We start from the raw sequence: 10,202 nt of genomic DNA, 5'->3' as shown, positions 1-10,202 counted from the left end.
ATATATATATATATATATATATATATATATATATATATATATATATATAAAATATTATTAAATGTTTAATATTAGTTGGTAATTTTTATTTATTTTGAGCCCTGAACTGATTGCCATTAGCATGTTACTAAGATAATGACACTATTTGCTAAAAATCTGATTTAGATTTTAAAAAATGCTACTTGTTGCTATTTCATGAAATAAGTATGCATTACAATTCTCTTTGCTGAGCTCATCGCAATGCTTTCTTCGATTGTAATGATATATTTACAGTTATAATGAGAATAATGTTCTTCCTACCTTTACTTCTGAAATGCTGTCTAGTTAGGCAGCTCCCTTACCCTTGGAGCGGCGCTATTGTCAGCCCTCTTTATTAGAATAACGGACAGCTCAGCAAAAGCATTAGTCTAGAACCTTCTGGTTAATCTCTCTTCACTAGGTGGAAGCTGTGCCTGTCACTGCTGGGAAGAGAACAAGGGCTTTATGAATTTAATTGCCCATTGGCTCTTACCGGACTTCATAATTGACAGGGAAAGAAATGCATGGGTTCAACATTACCATAACCCTAGTTAAAAGAAGAGTGCATTAGCAGTATAGGAGGGAGCATTCATTCATCCTGTGGGGTCAGTGTGGCATCTCCTGCCACCCAGCAGCTGTGAGTGGACAGATAAGGATGTGTCAGAGACAGCTGTGACCGGAGAGCACAGGTCCTGTCTCTGCTAATGAGAGAATACCTCCTCTGTACACACACACTTACTGTCACTCAATACTACATACTGTATATATCATCCTCATCCTGCAGTCTCTATTTATTTTTATTCATTTGTGTTTATTCATTTATTTAGTTATTTATGTTAGGTTCCCCCATTGAAACTACAAAACTACTTTTTCTCATTTTTTTTTTGTTTTTAATCCAAAAATAAAACTGCAAAATTGCTTTGTACAAGCAATATTAAAGAAATGATCCCACCAAAAAAAAATTTAGTTTGATCTTTTTTTTCATTCCATAAATTTTTGATTTTGTTTTTTATTGTTTTTCTTTGTAATTCTGAAGGAGATGAATGACAGATGATAGGATGGGGATTGTGATTGTCAAGACAGTTTAGTCTCCATGCATGACAAAAAAATGCAATAAAAGAATATATACATTTGACTCTTCCAAGTCTTCAGCAGTCATACAATAGCTTTGTTTGAGGAACAGATTGAAATTTGTTATTATTCACTGTAAATTATATTTTAGCGTCTTAATGAAAAATAAATATATTAGGGTTAACCTCCTTAATACCAGGGGTTTTATAGTTTAAGAAAACTAAAACTGAAACTAAAAATAAAACCATTTCCATTACTTGAAACAAAATAAATATATATACTTCAGTTAAAATTGAAGGGGGTCTGAATACTTTCCGTACCCACTGTATATATTAGTTAAATTTAGTTTAACTTGATATACTAAAATATCAAAAACTAAAAATGAATAAAACCTATATAGATATATATTTAAAAACTATTAAAATTGCTAAAACGTTAGTTAAATACTGATTCAAAATATTAATAAAAACAATAACAAAATTATATCTCAGTTAAACTTCGTTAACAGTGCTTAAAGGGATAGTTCACCCAAAAAAATTAAATCCTGCATCATTTACTCACCTTCAAGTTCTGAGTAAATGTATGAGTTTCTTTCTTCTGTTGAACACAAAAGAAGATATTTTGAGTAATGTTGATAACAAAACAATTGACAGTAGCCATTGACTTCTATAGTGTGGGGGAAAAAATACTAGAATTTTTATTTTTGGGTGAACTATCTCTTTAATACATATATATTGTATGTATTAGCGTCTATATAGAGAAGTATCAGTTGATGAATTGTGACAGGCAGTGAGCGTTTCCAGTGTCTGTTTTATATCAGATTGTTTCCGTTTATCGCTCTGATTTTCATAGGAAAGCGGTGTTAAGTCAGGGCTGGGCTGGTTTATGTGTTGCTCAGGGACAGTCTGACACACTCACACACAGCAGAAGTGATGTTCAGAGCTCACACTCAAGGAAAAGCAGCCCATCTGCTGAGATGAATGAGTGTGTGGTGTTGATAGAACTCTGTGTCTCATCCGTCAGTCTGTACCTGCTCTGCTAGTAACATGACCAGATGTAGGTCTCAAACAGGGACATGGCAGGTGGAGGGTGTTCCTGTGAATTTTTCATGGGAGGTGCTGAGCCACCCGTGCCTGAATAATGATAAGGATAACAGTAGCTGTAATAAACAGTAGTGTTGTTTGGTTCAGTGAAATCTGTCTGTCTGTGTTTAAACCCTCTTCCTGGTCACTACTCTACGGTGGCCGAGAAGTGCAAAGCAAATCACAATTCTGAAAACAAAATAACAAATTACAAACGCAAATGCAAGTCTAAAAAACAAAACAATTCAGAAAGCACAACAACAATTCAGAAAACATAACTAGGGATGCACCGATACCAATACTGGTATCGGGCCCGATACTGAGCTCCTGTACTCGTTAAAATGCCCCGATACCAAACGCCGATACCACACAGCATGTGATGAGCGCCATATTCAAACAATGAAACACAGAATAACAGACAGCAGAATGGAGTTATTAGAGATTAAGGATGTCTACGAAGTATATGGCCTTTACGATGTGATACGAGATTTGAAAGGGAGGGAAAAAAAGTTTGGCAAAAGGCGGGATCGAACCCGGGTTGATCGCGTCACAAAAGCCAACGACACGTGCTAATCCATCTGCGCCACTGGAACTGATGATTTACAACCACTTTTAACTAAATGTAAATAGACACCCCATATTTTTTATTCCATAGTAAGGGCAATTCATACAATACATTTAAACTGAGCTACTTTAATACCATCTCCGAACTTTCTGCCACGACTCTGCTATTCTTCGGCTGGTTCTTCCCTGTATACGTTGATTGACAGATGTCTCGTCCAGTCAGCGGTGAGTAATCCCAAACCAATGGTGCTGTCTCAAACTATACCTACCTCTTCCGGTTTGTCTGATTTGTCATTGTGTTTTCTGACTTGTTATTTTGTTTTTTAGACTTGCATTTGCGTTTGTTATTTTGTTTTCAGAATTGTGATTTGCTTTGCACTTCTCGGCCACCGCACTACTCTCCTGTTGTTATCTTACACTAATTTAGAACCAAATTAAATGTAGAAAAACCCTGAAATAAATAACTGCAAATGTATTTTTTAATAATTTTTTTAATTTTGACTTTAAATTAGTTTACTAAATTATCATTCTAATAATAATTATAAATAAAAAATTTAGAGTTAAAGAATTAAACACATTTATTGTCTTTAACATTTATTAAAGGCAAAAACATTATTGAATTATTCACATTTAATATTATAATTATTAGTAAATAATATATAATGTTTTTGAATATTAAAAAAAATATATATATATATATATATATATATATATATATACAGTGGGTACGGAAAGTATTCAGACCCCCTTAAATTTTTCACATATTTTAAAATATAATTTATTTCTGTGATGTCATTTCAGCAGCCATTATTTCAGTCTTCGGTGTCACATGATCCTTCAGAAATCATCAGTAAAAATCTTTACTGTCACTTTTGATTAATTGAATGCATCTTTGCTAAATAATCTATATCATTAGTCTGAATTGTTCCACTGGATTTTTAACTTAAAGGTTGCTTGTTGCTTTTTATGTATCACAGTTCTTTTGATTAGCGCTCTTGTCTTACGGCCAGAATCAAATGTTCTTGTACTTGGCTAGTCTCAGACAACCACCCAAAGTACATTCACTGGCCGCATATTACACACAAAAACTCACAAGTACTATGTGAAAATCACTTTTTGTTTGATTTGCTTTTAGGGATGAAATCATCACTGGATTTGTCACGTTTTCCAGGTTACTGTCAACAATTCTGTAAATTAGCAAGTAGGGTAGATATCCTCCATCAGAAACTGAATAAGCGGCAGAGTTTTCTGGTTACAGGAGAGAAGTGCATCGCTAACAAAGTAGTCTTATTAAGAGTAGCAAAAGTTGGACTGTGTCTCATTGGCGTCTGAGGCTGTTTATTGGTCAGACTGAAGAGAACGACTCCAATCACTTGAGTCTGCGTTCTTCTCAGCTGCATACAGCAGGTGTTGTTTTGGGGAGCAGATTTGAGCTTGATTAGGCCTTTTGATTGTGTACGGCAGAGGAGGGAGACCCAGTGGGTGAGTCTGGGACCTGTGAAGACGTAAATGAGGTGGTTTGGAAGAACAGCACTAATTGAACAATTCTTCCACTGTTGCTGAAAATCATTCACATCTGGGCTTCTGGCCAGATTTCAGTTTTTTTTTTTGTGATTCTTGTAGTTCATGATTGACTCATGTTCCATCTGCCTGTACATGGTATTTTTTTTTACAGCGCTTTAGATGGAGTGAGATTAGGAATTCCAGAGGTGTTTCATTATGTCAAACTGCTGGAAAAACTTCAGGCTATTAACAAACGAAAGAAAAAATAAGAGTCAGTGCAATAACGGTGCAGTCAGTGTGTCTAGTGGTGGGCCAGGATCCAAAAATGGGTTGCAAGTCTGTTTTGATGGGTTTCCATTCAACAGAAGAAAAATAGTGTAAAATAATTATATTTAAATTCAATATTAATTATAATTAGTTATATAATTAAATCAAATTGGGTGGGTCTGTTGTGAATGTAGGGGGAAAATGATGCAAAATGTCAATGATAAAACTGATGAAACAATGCAAAATGTCAATAAAAAAGTTAATTAATTATATTTAGTAATAATTAATTACAATAAAAATGGGTTGCAGGTCTGTTTTGACGAGGCTGCGTATAACGGGGAAAAACAATGCAAAATGGCAATAATAAAATTATACAATAATTATATTGTAATAAAATGTAATAATTAAATTAAATTAATCATAATTATATAAAAAATGGGCCACAGGTCAGTTCTGGTGGGTTTACGTATGGCTGGGGAAAATCAATGCAAAATCCCAATAATATGAAATTATAAAATAATTATATTTAAAAAATGTATAATAATTAAATGAATTATAATTTATGATAATAAAAATGGGTTATGGGTCTGTTTTGATGGGGTTGCGTACAGCAGGGGTTAATACATGCATGTAAAAATGTATAAAATAATTATATTGTAATTGAATTCAATAATAAGAAAATAATAAGTTAATATAATAAGAATAATAACTGCACAAAATAAATAGGCTTATCAACTTTGCTTTCATATCTTTTATTGTTGCGTGTCCAGTCTAACTCAATCTATTTTCCATCATCCATTTTCATTCTAACTTTATCTGCATATACTGTTGGGTCTATGCAGTTCATAGTAATATGAATAAATTACAATATTAATTATAGTTACTTTTTGAACAGTCTTTTTAAAAGTTTGTGTTAGTTTGCCGCTTGATGCCAGTATAAAATCTGGACACTGATGTGAGGTGCGTGGGCTTGTTCCTGCAGGTGGAACGTGGTGGGCATCCAGGGCTCTCTGATGAGCTACTTCACTGAGCCCATCTACTTCTCCAGCATCATCCTGGGCAGCCTGTATCACGGTGATCATCTCTCCAGAGCCATGTACCAGCGGATTGCTGATATCGAAGACCTGCCCCAGCAATTCTCCCTCAACCGCCCCCTGCTCAGTGGTAAGACAACATCACACGGGCTCGCATTTCCTCTCCCAAATCACTGAAAATGGCACCCATGTCAAATTGTATTACCATTTACTAGACGAACAGTTTCCCCCCACTCGCCTTCCATTTCCTTTTGGTTTAAGGAATTACTGGAATTTAGATGGGCCTGCTCTCCACTACCGGCCTGTTTCAGTAATTCCTACCATGCCTGAAATCCCAGATTCCCCTGCTGATTTCTCTCATTCTCTCTCACACTTTTTTTCTTTTTTATAAAGAGAAAGCTAGAGAATAATCCTATACAGCCTATAGCAGGGTAGGTAAATGCTTGTCAAAATTTTAAGTGGTTAAACTACAGTCAAGCTGCTTTTTTGGTCAAGTAGTTACTAGAGATGCTCCGATCCGCCTTTTTCGCCTCTGATACCGATTCCGATACCTAGGGTTCGGTATTGGCCGATAACGATCCGATACCAGTGAAGTTTTTTTCCCTCATTTAAATAAATGTAGAATTTATATATCTCTGTGTGGAACTGATAATCATTCTTTCACAAACTACTAGATACAGACTACTTCATTATAAAGAAAAATAAAATAAACAAATATGAAAAAATATAGGCCTATGTATATTTATAATCTATGACAAAAAATTATCATAAACTAGGTTAGTGGATAATTCGGCAGCAAAAGTTATTCTAGAAAAATCAGTGCACAATAATTTTAGAAATCCAAACATTTAGTGAAAAAAATAAAAGTACAAATAAAACAAATAAAAGTGTTGCACTAAATATGGTAAAATGTTACACATTGCTATTTGTATAATTATAAAATCCATTCTTAAAAAACATTCATGAATGTATTTATATACAAGTACTGTATATACTATAAAATTAAAATGCATTTCTTTTAAATGTATAGCATATTTTAAGGCAACAACATATGATACGATAGGACAAAACAAATACAGTGCAGCACGAACTGTTTTTATACAGTCAACCCTCAACAGACACCTATATATATATATATATATATATATATAATGTTATGCCATTTTACAAACATATATAATGTTTGTAAAAATGGTACAGCTTTTTAAATATCTGAAAGTACACTCTTAATATCAGTCAGTCAAGCAGTCAAGCGTTATAATATGATAATCAAGTATTATTTAATAATAGAAGTTTAGTAATTAGAATTAAAACTTGGTAACCATGAACTTAGGACTGGTGCTGGTGCTTTTTTTGGTCATTCAGTGTTCCTGTAAAAAAAACGAACAATAATACTGATAAGATATTATTATTATTATTATTATTATACGAATTCTACTAATAAGAACAATATAAAAACGCACTAAGGATTAATGAGCTACTGGATTCATGAATATTAATCGGGTTGTGTGTTCACTCGAACTGATTCGCTGAAATCAAAGCAGGGACGATAATAGGTGAGCACCAGCCAATGAGATTGTTGTTTGCGCATTAGTTCCGCCTACTACAGGAAAACCCGGCAGTTCTTAAAAGCTGAAGAATTCCAAAGGAGCTCTGTTATTTTTACAGAAAAATACAACAGAGTATATCGTTTACATGTAGCGCATCAATTCTGCATGTTACGTAAGACTCTCGCTCGCTCTCGCTCTTTGCGCGGGTTGAGAGAAAGCGACGGCGAGTCGTGCGCCTTCACACTAGTTTACGTTACGCCAAATACACAAACACAGGTGCGCTGCGCATCCATTCAAATGAACTGAAAAACATCACAGATCGCTTGACGGAGAGTGAAACTCAGTCAGAGTGTTCTGTGAGTGAAAATATATCTGTGCTAATCATATACTCAGCCTCCAACTCACACACTGGCGAGTAAAATCTGAGAATTTATTAGCCATTGGCTAATATTAGACATCATTTAGTCGCCCAGAGTGAAGATTTAGTCGCATTTGTGAGTGATTTACTCGCAATATAGAGGGTTGACAGTCAATGAACACGAAGCGCTTACAATGTGCGCACATTGTAAGTGCTTCGTGTTAAAAACTGCAAAGCACAAAGGGAAGAGAATGCTTAGTGTATTATATCTGTGCAACAGTTATTGAGCCTTTCTTTTAACAGTTTTAAATTTCAGTTACTGTGCACGTTAAAAACTATTGATAGTCTTTTCTACGCCCGTGTTTTGTTCTCACAGACACCCGGTAGCAAGTAACAAAACCGCATTAAACTCCGGCAAGAAGATAAAGTCCTTTTTGCAAAATCATAGACATGTATTTACAAATCAAGTATAATGGGAACACCGAATGATCTTGGAGAGAGCTTTACCGAGCTGACTGCTGTAACCGAACGCGACCAGGGTTTAAAGGCTGAATGAATGACTGACAGCCACAGCAGAGACAAGAGTTTGTGTGAACTTTAATGTAAGGACTTAAATATTCATATGTAGCTCACATTAAGCTATCGTATGGCTTCAGAAATAACACAGAATAATTCGCACAATCGAGAAAAAAATAATTCTCGGATTTGGATCGGCTCTCTCTGACCAATACCCGATCCGAGAAAAATGGCACTATCGGAGCCGATACCAGATATGAATATCGGATCGGCGCATCCCTAGTAGTTACATCAAATAACCTTTATTATATAGTGCTTTATATAAGCAAAGCAGCTTCACTGTAATAAACAGGAAAGTAACAGAATCAATGATGCAAACATCATCAAATATGAGACAAAGACAATACTGTAATTATTAGGGCTGGGTATTGAGCTCAATACTTTTTAGGCACCGACAGAATTGCCTCGAAACTATCGAGTATCGAAAAATGTCGTTTGGTACCAAATTTCGATGCCTAAAGGGCTAATCTGGACAATGTTAGTGAGCCAGTAAGTGTGCAGCATGCTTGATGTGCCTAAATCAAGTGCTGGTAAATGGCTCTGGCGAGGCATCCAGGAAAAACACTAGTTTACACCGTTCCGCCCAGAGACGTGACTCAAACGTGAGGCTGTAGTGTGTAAGACCAGTGTTGGGGAAAGGTTTTAGGAAACTTTTACTGTTTTTGTTAGTTTTTCCTGTTTTTTGTTTCTCAAACACGATCAGTTTTACCAGGGATGAGCTGCTGAACATTCGGCAGAACACACCATACGATCTTCTACCGGATTTCATTTATTTGGACGTTTTGCTGAACGTTGTAGTCGGCGGAGCTGCTGCGCTGATCAAGCGCTTCAGGACGCTCGGACGGGGGAAGAGAGCCGGCGTGCTCGTGAAGCTCAGGAAGCGTGGATTCAGAACGCCGTTGCCGAGCATCCATCTGTCGATTCTCCGCTCTCTACCCAACAAAACGGACGAACATCTTCTGCTCTCCCGGACAAATAAGGATTTTTCACACTCTGCTGCTTTGTGTTTCATGGAAACCTGGCTGAATGATGCCATTCCGGAAAGCGCGTTGAGTCTCCCGGGCTTTCAGCTGTTCAGAGCGGATCGTGACGCAGAATCAACGGGGAAATCACGCGGTGGCGGGACATGTTTTTACATCAACGAAAGGTGGTGTACAGATGTTACAACGTTAAAGAAGATGTGCTGTTCCGATCTAGAAGCGCTTTTCATTAACTGTAAGCCGTTCTATTCACCGCAGGAGTTTCACTCGTTCATCCTCGTGAGTATTTACATTCCTCCGCAAGCGCACATGAGCTCAGCTTTACAGAAACTCGCTGATCAGATCACAGAGACAGAACAACAACACCCGGACTCTGTTTTAATCATTCTCGGGGACTTTAATAAAGGAAATCTTTCCCGTGAACTGCCAAAATACAGACAGCATGTTACATGTCCCACCAGAGACAGTAATGTCGTTTGGTACCAAATTTGGTCCAGTATACTAGACCATTGTTACTCCACAATAAAGGATGCATATCGCTCTGTCCCCAGAGCAGCTGTAGGACTCTCTGACCACTGCCTGGTTCATCTTATACCGACCTACAGGCATAAACTTAAATCTGCTAAACCTGTAGTAAAGTCTGTAAAGAGATGGACCAACGAAACAGAGCAGGCATTGCAAGCCTGTTTCGACTGCACTGATTGGAGTGTTTTTGAAGCAGCCACCAACGATCTGGACGAGATCATGGAATCTGTAACATCATATATCAGTTTCTGTGAAGACATGTGCATCCCTACCAGGACTCATTTAACATTCAATAATGATAAGCCATGGTTTACAGCAAAACTTCGTCAGGCCAAAGAGGACGCCTACAAAAGGGGGGACAGAGTCTTGTACAATCAGGCCAGAAACACACTGAATAAGGAGATTAGAGTGGCCAAGAGGAACTACGCTAAAAAACTAGAACACCAGTTTTCTGCGAATGAGCCTGCATCAGTGTGGAAAGGCCTGAAGGACATCACCAACTACAAGACACCATCCCCCAGCACTGAGGCCAATCAACAACTTGCTGAAGACCTGAATGGGTTTTACTGTAGATTTGAAACTCCCAGTCTAACACCCAACACCCGCTCTGAACATCTCTCCACACAACCATCAACACCTCCTGCAACCCCCCTCTCCCCCACTCCTACATTTCA

General features: G+C 36.9%; 1 protein-coding gene across 1 annotated transcript in view; it reads left to right on the top strand.

The window, feature by feature from the left end:
* LOC107560615 (double-stranded RNA-specific editase 1-like) overlaps positions 1-10,202 on the top strand; it is a 122,405-nt gene that overhangs the window by 99,683 nt on the left and 12,520 nt on the right. Inside the window, exon 8 of the mRNA XM_016244847.1 lies at positions 5,488-5,669. Coding sequence (XP_016100333.1) covers positions 5,488-5,669 — 182 coding nt within the window. The remainder of the gene's footprint in view (positions 1-5,487; positions 5,670-10,202) is intronic.

The sequence above is a fragment of the Sinocyclocheilus grahami genome, unplaced genomic scaffold, assembly GCF_001515645.1.
Source record: "Sinocyclocheilus grahami isolate Dianchi unplaced genomic scaffold, SAMN03320097.WGS_v1.1 scaffold735.1, whole genome shotgun sequence".
Taxonomy (NCBI): domain Eukaryota; kingdom Metazoa; phylum Chordata; class Actinopteri; order Cypriniformes; family Cyprinidae; genus Sinocyclocheilus; species Sinocyclocheilus grahami.
This window is presented reverse-complemented; position numbering and strand designations above follow the sequence as displayed.